Source organism: Homalodisca vitripennis, chromosome 4, assembly GCF_021130785.1.
Source record: "Homalodisca vitripennis isolate AUS2020 chromosome 4, UT_GWSS_2.1, whole genome shotgun sequence".
NCBI lineage: Eukaryota > Metazoa > Arthropoda > Insecta > Hemiptera > Cicadellidae > Homalodisca > Homalodisca vitripennis.
This window is the reverse complement of record NC_060210.1, coordinates 54,592,370-54,605,317: the sequence shown is the minus strand read 5'-3', so window position 1 is coordinate 54,605,317 and position 12,948 is coordinate 54,592,370. Positions and strand designations below refer to the sequence as shown.

The following is a 12,948-nucleotide window of genomic DNA, read 5'->3' as shown; positions in this document are numbered from 1 at the left end:
GCAATAACTGCAACTGTATCAAGTGTCGTATGAATCTAATAACAAGTATCTATATCATCGTGTTCACTATTGTCCCCGCAATTTTGTGTGCTAATAAAATTTTTTACAAGTTTTAAGTCTTTAAAATTAAGGTACTAATAAAGGTTTCCAATACTCCAGATATTTCAAATAAGCAATATTTATATTAAATTAATATAAGATACATCACTCTACTTAAGGATACATTATGATATAAGGTTGAGAATATGTTGACAAGTTAAAACATGATATATTTATCATACTTTTAAAACTAATAACATTTTATAATAGAGCGTTTAATAAGCGATTCATGGAAGTTTGAAATTGTGAATCATTAAATAATAAAGTTACCTCATATTTCGCATTAAAAAACTCGTTAAGCTTTTCAATAAACTCGTTCTCAGTGAGGCCAACTACGAGAGCGACGTCACTAAGCAGGTTGTAACTCTCCATCTCCGTCAGTCCGCTCATCATGTCAAACCTGTGACAGAACATTTAATTGTACATGCCGATGTGCTGAAAGGGTTGGTAAAACTGATTAAGTACAAATCCTCATCGAGTCTGCTCATCATGTCGAAACTACGTAAGAACAGTTTGTTAGTTATGTATTGAAAAGGCTGTATAATACACGTTCACATTGAGGGAAACAAAAAGGGTGACGTCACTGTACTTGTTATAACTCTCCATCTCTGTCAGTCCGCTCATCATGTCCAACCTGTTGCAGAAAAGTGCATCGTTACATTACGCTCTACTGGAAAGTTAGGGTAACACGTTCAGTATATTGAACCTGTATCAGAACAGAATTTGTTACTTGTCTCTCTTAAGGTTGGTATCATTGACACAGTATACGTTCTCAATGAGGGTAACGACACTTAGCAGGTTGTACTTCTTCATCTCTGTCAGTCCGCACCTCATGTAGAACCGGCGTCAGAGCAATTACCTTTTACATGCCCGTACTGATAAGGTTGGTATCATTGACACAGTATACGTTCTCAATGAGGGTAACGTCACTTAGCAGGTTGTACTTCTTCATCCCTGTCAGTCCGCACTCATGTAGAACAGGCGTCAGAGCAATTACCTTTTACATGCCCGTACTGATAAGGTTGGTATCATTGACACAGTATACGTTCTCAATGAGGATAAGGTCACTTAGCAGGTTGTACTTCTTCATCTCTGTCAGTCCGCACCTCATGTAGAACCGGCGTCAGAGCAATTACCTTTTACATGCCCGTACTGATAAGGTTGGTATAACTGAAAAAATAAGCTTTAATTACAAATATTCACATGATTTAAAAATTGTATAAATATATAGTATTGCCACTACTGATAACTAAATAAATCAATGTAGTCCAAATCTAAATAAGAAAACAGACTAATATGTAACCAAGCTATACTGCAATAAATAAAAAGCTAGTAAAATACAAACACGTATATATTTCAAAATGTTATTTTAAGAAATGGGTCACTGTACAATCTATTTAAATAAAAACAGTATATGGTATTTGATTTTTACTTCACAGCCGAAAAATGTAATATGTTTGGTATTGAATAATAGAATGTTGGCTTTCTCATCAAATCTATCAAGTGATATTTACTGTTGCAGCATGCTGGTGTAATGTTTCATGATGACTGAGGGTTCGTTGGGTACCACATGACCGTCGACAACGGGTCCAAAAGGTGTCTTGAAGGGAGGCACTTGAACATCAACAGAGGTGAGCTCGTGAAGTCGCTTCCTGCGTAGACAGTCGGCCATACGGTCCTCGGAGTCCGGACAGTTGAGGGCCTGTGCCACTTGTATGGTCACTTGCACGGGGTTGGAAGTTAAAGCCCAATCTGCCAACGCAGTGCCGCTCATTAGTATCGCTCGATGGAACAGCCCACCTGAAATAGGTGTTTATTCATTATAACTTAAATAATTATACCATGATTTACTTATATACAGGTCGTTCACAGTTTCCGTATTTAAGTAAAAGTAATGTACGTTGACATAACGATATTTTGGTGTAGTTCAGTAGTATTCTCTCCAATTATATTGATGATTCAAATTTCGTTAGTAACAACTTGACGAATCTGCATTGTATGAAATCTTATAGGGCAGAGAACAATCCAAATTAGTGGATATATTTCTTACAAACCTTGAAGATACGATAAAAACGAAAACCTGGGACTTACATCAGTTTTCACGTCTAATAAAAGGATTATAAATACGGAACATAAAAGGGAATTTAGAAGTTAAACACTACACCAGTTCATTACACAGCACTTTATAAAACAAGATTATATTAATTGCATGAATATAATGTATATACCAAACGACCCCCATCCGAAATTTAAAAGGCAACCTGTTTTTAAGGCAAGATGTAGCTCATTATTCATAAACTTTATTCTTAATACATATATTTCATTCTATTGGGGTGTACGGGTTTTAATGAACCTTCCTCATAGTAATGTTTAAGATTTAATATATGTTCTTGAAATACCGTCACGCTGAGGCAGTAAAAATTATCTTAGTAATAATATACAGACACCATTGTATTGTGCAGGATATTTAAATTTACTTACTTAAAGTATAAATTATTTTTAAACAGATACTATTCCACCAATTGCATACAAGGTATTTATATTTACGTTAGCAGGAACAGTCTAAACATGTAAGAACTCTTGTTAATTTGTATTGTTATTAATCAATGTACCTTTGAATTTACTTGGAACATACCAATAGTATTTGAAGTCTTAATGTACTAATCCACATACTCGTAAATGTAAATTTGTACGAGTTACTCCGTTTTGTACAATTTAGCAGACTCTAAGTGCCAAATCCATTAAATTATTAAAGGTCATAAAACAATAATTGGCCATGAAAGACGTAACGCCAAGAGCAATTTCCCTTTCAGAGGTTGAGCCAACGACCATTTCACGACCCGTACATAAAATAACCGTTTTAGCAAAACTTACGGTAATGTTTGGACGGAATGTTGGCAATGCTCCCACGCACGCGCTGCCCCCTCGCCTGCCTTCCTACTTGAATATTTAACCTCAAAGTTTAAATTGGGTGCTACTTATATATGGAAACTGTATGGAACGGTTATCGCTATAAGAATTCCTTATTTACTATAGGTGTACGTATTAGCTTATAATTTTTGTTATAAGAAACGTATACGTGTTACTTATTATATTATTATTCGATAATATAATAAGGCGACAGAATTTTTTTATAGTATCAGACAATGCTAAAAAATTATGAAGGTTTTTATACTTAAAATAAAATTGTATTTAATTAAAAAAAATATTACTCCCTATTTTCCTATTGTAATGTCCGCATATGATTTTCACAATTCAAAGGTATTGAGAATAATTTAATTTGTTATATTTTCGAAGGCTTTCATTGTGTTGTTGGGGAAATTTTAAACTTGATAAACACTGGAACTGTTTAAAAACATCATATTCTTGGTTCCAATATGAGTAAATAAAATATTTGAACCTATATAGTACCCATGCAACCTTAAAATAAAATTTTTCGTATATTACACTAAGATACCACTAACTACAAGGGCTTGTACTACGTTGCACTAAAATGTACTTTAAACAGTAGACTATATACAAAAAACTTTGGGAGGAGACTAAACGTATGTATAAGGGTTAGTCAATATTTCGTTACTTTTTGAAAGTTAATTTGAGCATATCAAGTCTTATTTTACTATGTAGTTGCTAATATTTCTCTTAAATTAAACACTAATGATTCAAATGTAAAACTGTGTGATATTAAGATATATAATTACATGCTCAATCTGAATGACATAGAAAACAGTGTGTCAGAATTGACCATCCACTTGTAATGTTCAAAGCACTTTTTACTGCTCGAATATTTTCTGTTTCTTTAGCGTTTGGAGCACTCTGTACATTTTTAAATGTCTCATTGATTGCTATGAACAATTTTGTAGTTTGTATCATAGCTTATTTTATTGACATCAGATGCTAGTTGTCAACTAAGAAATGTTAACTCTGGTATCTGACTGCAGACTAAAGAGGTACAGTTAAAATGAGAAAAGAATTTAATAATCTATGTGTCACCTCTGTTGCCCTCAGCCTGGGACAAGGGTGAGATCATGAGATGGCTGACGCAGGCTGCGCCGGTGCCGTGACCCATGAGGGTGACGCTGCGAGGGTCGCCCCCGAACTGGATAATATTGCTCTTGACCCATTCTAGAGCTGCAACCTGGTCCAACAACCCGAAGTTGCTGGGAACGTGGGCACTTACACCAGGCTTCAGAAACCCTAATACAAATAACGATTAATTGTCACATTTTTATATTTTAACTGTGGGCAAAATGAAATTTGTTGTTTTTATTTATTAATGTAGTAACAATTACCTTATTCGATCTTTATTCTTTCCTATGTTTATTCATCACATGTATTTTAAAACATAATTGGGTTTCTATTACTTATGGAGAAATGTTGAGTTTTTTAACTTTAAATAAAATTACTCTTAGAGTAAAAAAAAGCCAGTCAAATGTACCTGATTGCAAAAGAACATGGTAGATTTAAAAATACTTAAAGCTATTTGAATAGAAAAAATTTTAGAACTGACGTTAAGTTAGACGTTTAATTTGTAACAGATAAAAATAAATTGTAGAAAGTACAGACAGATTTTAATATTTTTCAATTGTACGTAAAAGTAAAATATTAAGTTATATATTCTGTTTTATTGATTATTGTTATATAGTATCTGATTAATCTTCAATATTTGACGAGTAACTGTAAAACAAAAAATCTGTTTTTTATAGTCTTTACGATATTACAGAAACATATAAACATTGCACAAATTTAAATAATAATGTTTTAGTAGGTACCGTACATATAATATTTAATGACTTGATAAAAAAAATGTATAATGTCACAATATATTATGTAATTATGGTTATCCTAAATTTAATTTCTGTTGTTTTCTTTTCAAATTGTATGGTATAGAAAAATTTGTGATATTATGGCCCAACTATACCAGATGTCCCACAAAGAGGTTTAAATGTTCGATTTGATATTACTTGCCCATTTATGCACAGAACATTTTCAAACTATACACAATTCATTAATAGGTTTTAAAAATATTCTGTGAAAATTTCAGCTCTCTTAATTATTGAAACTAAATTTTAGTATTTTTAAAAACCTATACTTTAAAACAGTAAAAAACAGTTTATTGGTTTAATAAAGTTATGTATAGTAATATTTTGAAGAAATAAAGCATTTCAATCAGAAGATTAGGATATAAAATATTTAAAATTCTACAATTCCAGTACACAACTATTCAAAATCTCATCCATCCACAGCGACACACTGATTACAGCGCTTAGCAAATGAATCGTAAGTTGTTACAAAAAAAATCTGGTATATCCGAAGAAGTTCCCCTTTAAATGTTTTTTTTTTTAATTCCTTATTGAAGCTACGAGTAGAAACTTTTTCTTTTAAGAAACCCCATAGAAAGAAATCCCACACAGTTAAATCTGGGGATCGGGGTGGCGAATATAAAATATCACTTCCATGACTAATCCAACGGACATGAAGTTGGTCATCTATTAATCGCTGGAGAGGAAATGCGAAATGAGGAGGAGCAACATCTTGTTGGAAGATTGCTTGATCCATTTCTGAAACCGTAAAATGAGGCAAGACTTGTTCATTTAAAACCTGTACATACCTATTCCCAAACTTTGTACTGTCCGAAATGTCGTAAGATAACACCCCATTACAACTTATACCTGCCTAAAAAGCAATTTCTTTTTATTTGAGCAGAGTCTGTTCAAGAATGTGGGGATTACCGGTGTTGCAATAATTAAAATTATCCCTATTTACAACACCATTGCGGTAGAAAGTTACCTCGTCTGAAAAAAAAAAAAAAACAATTTGGGTATGTGAATTGGTACCTAGATCATGAAACTCAATGATACGAGAACAAAATTACTCTCCTGCCCGGACATCTTCAAGAAGATTATGGAAAGGTGATTTGTAAAGTTTAATTTAGTTTTTCTTAATTATTGTCTATACTGAAGACTTTGGAACACCAGTTTCAAGTTTAACCTTCCTTCGTTATTTCGGTTTACCTGGAGAGCGGAGCACTAATGCGAATACTAGTACTGTAATTCTCTTTCCTCATTTGATCATATAGAGTACTTTTTTACGACAATTCCAGTTTCTACAAAAAGATTTTTCCATTTACTTATTGTTGGATTGTTAGGTGGTTCAACTCCTGGGTAGGCAACTTGTAATTGCTTCTGTAATAACACTTACTTTATTAAATGTGTAAAGTTAGAGCGCCGAAAATGTTTGGCGCATAAATAGGCAAGTAATATAAATTCTATAATGCTCTCATAAAGAGAAGAAGTAATTAATTTAGTAATAAATTATAGGTCAATGAAGTTTGAAAGTATACCGCCTTTAAGAATGTAAAATACGTGTATACTTATGTATTATCGATAACACAATAATTATTTACAGTAATACATTATGAATATGACGTATCATACAAGCCATTCCAAAATCAAATGCAATTTTTAAGAAATAAGCGCTTCAATAAAATATTTCAGCCTACATTGTGTTGTAAGGATTCTAGAATCACATTCTACAATCTTACGTAACAGAATAGACTGCATTATTATGTTGAAATAATTCATATGCATAAAAATTAAATACTTTATACACTTAATCTGAATATATTGAAAGTATCCTTATTTTCAATGAAAAGGTGATATCATTACTTATAAAATTGTCTGCCAACAAATATACAGTGACACGTAAGTTGAATACTAATTTCCGAAAAAAAAATTGCTAATACTGCAGCCGTCACAATAGGTGCGAAATCGTTTGATATGAGTAAAGTTTACAGTGTGTGTATGTTGGGCGTAATGGTAGTACAAGTTCTGGCTCAGGCCTCAGTTATTTGACCCAGAGCAATTGCCAGAATGTCTGTATGTCTGCCATTGCCAACCGTGCCTGACTGCACCTGTTGTGCTGCCACCTGTCTGGTCCTAGACTCGCAAATGACAGATGGGCAGATATGTCATCAGTGTCGAGAAGACTCAGGTCAAATTGATACGAAATCATATGCACAAAGAAAGTTATCTGTCCTAACTACTAATATCACATTGTTTATTAACCATATGTCATTCGCCATGTGGTGCAACACTATATCATATTTGGCTACAGTAAAAGACTAATAAACATATTTATATACTTTAGTCATATAGTATAATACTTAGCATTATTAAAGAAAAATTTTTTTCTGATGAAAATAAAGCAATTAATTATAAAACAAAACCAAACTATACAGAAAAAGTAGTTAAAACATCTTAGCTATTAACAAATCCAATGGAATTATTCCTAAAGTGGAATTATTGAGTACAATCACTAGTTTTTTTATCAATTTTGATTTAAAATTGTTTATTTCTAATAGTTATTCTCGGTGGAACTTCTCTTAGGACATTTACTTCATTATCACTCCTAACAATAATACCCTGTAAAACACATTTCGATTGTACGTTGAACATCTGGCAAGCATTCGTGTTCTTAGGTAGATATTTTGGTGTTATGACATATTGTAAAGCACGATATCTTTGTTACCTCACAATATTAATAACTTACTTAAGATATTACATATTAGAACAGTTAAAAAGTTCAATGTCAATGCTATCTTATGTTGCAGTATGAATATAATAAGTAAGATATAGTTGTAATCTAATCTACTTTACTATCAGCTACATACTCATGGAAAGAATAACAAAGTTCAGTTTATAAACATGAAACTTATAGTAAATATTTATGCAACTTTTCATATCAGTCTCATAAACTTACTGGATATAATTAAAAATGTTATTTACAACATTACCAATACGGAACGTTACCAACTTTTTGATTACCGAAACCTCTTTAATACGTTATAATACTCAAATATACGACAACATTTTAATATGCTTTAGCATGAATAGAATGTATACAATTCATACAATAGTCAGCAAGGATCCGAGCTAGATAGGAAATTGATAGAGGAAGTTGTGTTTAAATATTTCCGTAACTTAAGAATGTCTAGTAAATACTGGTACAGGCGTATGTTTCCATGCTTTATTATGTGATTACATAAACAGTAATTAAAGCAAATTTTGACAGTAATTCTTACGAATAGCTTGGAAAAATCCAATTTTAACACATTCAAGAAGGCTAAAAGAAGCTTGAAGGCAAGGCTCTACAAAAAACCTTAAGTTACCAATTAAACTTATTCATGGTTTTTTAATTTTTAGAGATATTGCATTCATATATAATAAATAATATTGTTAATAAAGGTTATAGGAAATTGGATTTTCGAAGCAATACGTTGTCTATAATCCCTAAAGTATGTACTGTACCCTTTATTCTACAAAATTATCATATTTGTATAGATTAGATTTCCGTCACTTCAAGATTAGAAGCTATCATTTCATTATTGAAGTCACTAATTAAAAACTGATTGGTGATTGCAAGTGTCGTTTGTTACATAATAATAATAACACATTCTTTGTATAATATAACTTAAAAAATAACTGGAATGTGGAAATGCAGATTTAAGTACGGTACTATGAAATAAATAAGTTCATTAAATGTAGTGAACTTTCAGGATTATAATGACTCTAAATGCATTTCTCTCTCAATGTCAACTTACCTAGGATGCCAAGGCGAAAGTTGACAGTGACAACGATGACCTTGCCATAGCTGGCGAGCACCGAGCCATCGTACAGGTTACCGGAGTTCCACTCGAATGACTCTCCGTGGATAAAGACCATCACAGGCAAATTGCTGGGTGGAGGCTTTTCCCACAGGTTATGGCCGTGATCTTGAAATAAATTAATAAATCATCCTATTAAAATTTTCCATAAATTATTAATTAATCATTCTGTTGTCATCTCATTGAATTCATAAACTCATTTTGAAAACTTTGACAAAAAAGGTGACAAATATTTTGATCCATATCTGATATTATCTGTTACATTCAAAATTATTTGTAACAAAAGCAAAGCGTGATATACCATTTTAAAGTATTTAAAAATGTTGTTACTTTCGTCTTTTAAGAAAACATTTAAAGATAACAGTAGTAGTGAACAGTTGAATTTAAATGGGTAAGGAAATTAAAAATTCTAGAAATAAATCATTTAAAAAGCTCAAAATTTGACCTCTTTCCATTAATAAATATAAGTATGTAACAAAACCAAATCGTTACCGAAGATACAATTATAATAGTAAAACTAGCAAACACAACATAAAATTACGTAGAGAATTGTATAATCAATTAGTGGTTTACTCGCGGCTTCGCAAACAGTTTCACGCTGAGTAACAGAGGCATCATAGGCATATATATTTGAAATTGCATAAAAAAGTAATGTAGAACCTGATAGTCACTCGAAGATATTTGAATCCCTCCAAACATTTGGAAATAATTTAAATTTAGTTTTAAAGAGCAGTATTTTGCGATCCTGGAGTGAGAGGCTCAAACTGGTATCAATGTAATAAATCTTCTCTGCTACATTCGGTGATAGTTGTTACAATGGTTTCGATTTCAGAAAAACATGAAATACCTAAGGCAAATGAGCAGGAATAATAAAGGCAGATGTCTTTTTAGTCAAAACATTTATAATGTAATATGATTCAGCCCTAAGGAAAAATGAAAACAAATAGATTTGTATAAACATGCATTTATAATGCTCCAAGACTTTTATGTATAAAATAAGTATTATTCCAGTGTTTACGTTACAAATAGGTTAATAACATTGTAACTTTCTCTAATTTTTAAGGTTTTGCACGAACATGAGAGAATGAGCACTTTTAGTTCCAATTAATTATATTCCCGTTGCCGCAGTTGAGTTTCTGTTCTTGATCCGATCAAGAAAACATACGTCAGTATACGATCAAAAATAGTCAATTTTTGGCGCTTTCAATTTACTTCAGTATAAGAGGGATATAATGATTAATCCCTTAACAATATGATAACGCAACTTCCTTGATATGCCGTACACTTCAATAGATCAACATTAATGCAAGCTCTCCACTGCACGTTAAAGAGTGCTGACATCTAGTCGAAAGCACCAGATATGCTTGGGTTACGCTCGTTTGTCATAATATTCGTTTTTGCACAATATAATGACAGACAACGGAATAAAACCGGAAAAAAATAACTGTGCGTAATACTAAGTCAGTACCACAACTTTACTCAGTCGCTAAGAACCTAATGTTAGCTATATTCATGCCAAATTTGATATATCTTCCTTCCCTAGATATTGTGTAATTGAGTATCAAATAAGCATCCAAACTCGATCCTTTCACAAACTGTCGCATTTATAACATTAATAGAACGTAAAATTAACTACTTTGTAGGATCCTTCCTTGCTCGAAAGTGTATATATATATATATATATATATATATATATATATCTTTATATATATATTTCTTGTGTGCGTGTGTATGGTCCTAAACTCCTCCTAAACGGGTGGACCGATTTTAATGAAACTTTTTGTGTGTCTTCAGTTGGATCCGAGAATGGTTTAGATTCATAATTCGGTCAAGTTTTAATAGTTTATTTAATTAATTTTTTAATAATAAATTGTTGTTGATGGTGGAGTGTTTTACATTGGATCCGCCAGACTGCGCCACGACACGTAATACAAAGAGAACTGTTACTTAAAAACTGTGAATATTTTCAGCTGAAGTTCATCAAAGAGGCAGAAACATTTGTTCACATTTAAAATTTAGAAAGTTCATATTTTAAATTTGTAAAGTGCTTGATCAGTAGTGTAATGCAGATTGCAAAGATGAAGTTTCACCAATTGTTCTACGTAAACATTATAATATTACAACACAGCCATAATGTTTTTCTATTTTAATTCCAGCCGACAGTTTGTGCTGCTATCAAATTTATGCGTTGTTTTGTAACATTCTGTAATTATTGTGTGAGTGCTAATTGTTATAATACATTAATAGAGATTGAAGATGTTTGAAGTGCATAAAAAACTATAGTTATTTATTAAAGTTATTTAACTCATTTTGCAAATTTATTGAAGTGAGTATATTGGTCGCATAGGCCTACCTCAAATAACCTAAGTAGCATACAAATCAAAAGGTTGTGTTTCTGTGTGTGAATATTGTTAACAGTTTATATAATCAAGTTTTAAACTAATTGGATTTAAAATAATTTGTTGTAATTTACATTTTTTAATCTGCAGTCAGAATTGGTCACATAAGTTCAAATTAAGTAGCATACAAATCACATGTGTGAATAACTACTTATTGTTAATAGTGTAGGAATTGGTTTTAAATTAAATTTTGTTGGCCAGTTCCGATATTATACTGTAATTTTAAATTACTAATTTTATAACAAGTATATTTTTTTAATTTACAACTTAATTTATCGTAATGCTATTGAATGTACAATATTTTTGTTAATCCTTCAGGAATGTACATAAACAAATTAGATGGTTTTCCGATAGGGCTGAAGTATAATAAGTGGCCTCCATCACAATCGAATTATTGATATTTCTGAATAGCCTATCCAAACTACTATCCGAATTGGATTATAGATATTTAAAGGCTGAAGTATAATAAGCAGCCACCATCACAATCGAATTATTAATATTTCTGAATAGCCTATCCAAACTACTGAATTTCATTATAGTTATTTATTCGGTCAAATATAATTAAATTTTAATTATAAATTGTTGTTGATGTTGGAGTGTTTTATATTGGATTCGACAGACTGCGCTACGACACGTAATACAAAGTGAACTGATACTTAACAGCTGTTAATATTTTCAGCTGAAGTTCACCAAAGAGGCAGAAACATTTGTTTACATTTAGACTACATTATTATAAAGTGCTTGATCAGTAGTCTAGTGCAGATTGCAAAGTTAAATTTTAACCAATTGTTCTATGTAAACATTATAATATTACAACACAGTTTAATAAATAATAGTCTTGAAAGCATAGAGTAAGCATAAACATTTAAAAATAACACCACTTCTTATTTCAATATATTCTGTACTCACTTTGGAGGATAGAGATTATCCAGATATAAAATTGGAAATTTTAGCTTTTAACTGAAATTGACAGTTTGTGCTGCTATCAATGTGTGTGTGTTGTTTTGTAAGGTTCATGTTTCAAAAGTAAATACGGCAAATAACATTAAAATATAATAGAATGAAGTTATAAAAAGTGTACTACATGGCCGCGTTATAAGTTTATAAAAGCCAACAGGCAAAAAGAAGAAAATAAAAAATAAAACATCGTGTAATTATTGTGTGAGTGCTAAAATTATAATAGTACATTAATAGAGATTATTGGTCGCATTACCTCAAATAACCTAAGTAGCATACAAATCAAAAGGTTGTGTTCCTATGTGTGAATAACTATTGTTAACATTTTAGATAATCAAGTTTTAAACTAATGGATTTAAAATAATTTGTTGTAATTTACATTTTTAATCTGCAGTCAAAATTGGTCAGATAAGTTCAAATTAAGTAGCATACATATCACATGTGTGAATAACTATTGTTAATAATTGTGTAGGAATTGGTTTTATATTAAATTCTGTTGGCCAGTTCTGATACTATACTGTAATTTTAAGTAACTATAATGAAATTCGGTAGTTTAGATAGGCTAATCAGGAATATCAATAGATGTTATCCAGATATAAAATTGGCAGTTTTAATAAAATACACTTTTAACTGAAATTCGTAAATATTAAGTGTGCAGCGATTGATCAGTTAATTTTTTGTTTATAAATAAATTGTTTTTTATCTTGGTATGTTTTAAATTGGATCCAGCAGAATGTGCTACGATCTCAGTTTCAAATGTTTTTCTATTTTAATTCCAGGTTTTCCCGACAGTTTGTGCTGCTATCAAATTTGTGTGTTGTTTTGTATCAT

General features: G+C 31.3%; 1 protein-coding gene across 2 annotated transcripts in view; it reads right to left on the bottom strand.

Annotated features, from left to right (window-relative positions):
• LOC124359327 (neuroligin-4, X-linked) overlaps nucleotides 1-12,948 on the bottom strand; it is a 172,265-nt gene that overhangs the window by 8,476 nt on the left and 150,841 nt on the right. For both annotated transcript variants that reach the window (XM_046811986.1, XM_046811987.1), the window contains exons 2-5: nucleotides 8,699-8,869; nucleotides 4,090-4,293; nucleotides 1,614-1,899; nucleotides 370-499 (exon numbers count right to left, since the gene is read on the bottom strand). In XM_046811986.1, coding sequence (XP_046667942.1) covers nucleotides 370-499; nucleotides 1,614-1,899; nucleotides 4,090-4,293; nucleotides 8,699-8,869 — 791 coding nt within the window. The remainder of the gene's footprint in view (nucleotides 1-369; nucleotides 500-1,613; nucleotides 1,900-4,089; nucleotides 4,294-8,698; nucleotides 8,870-12,948) is intronic.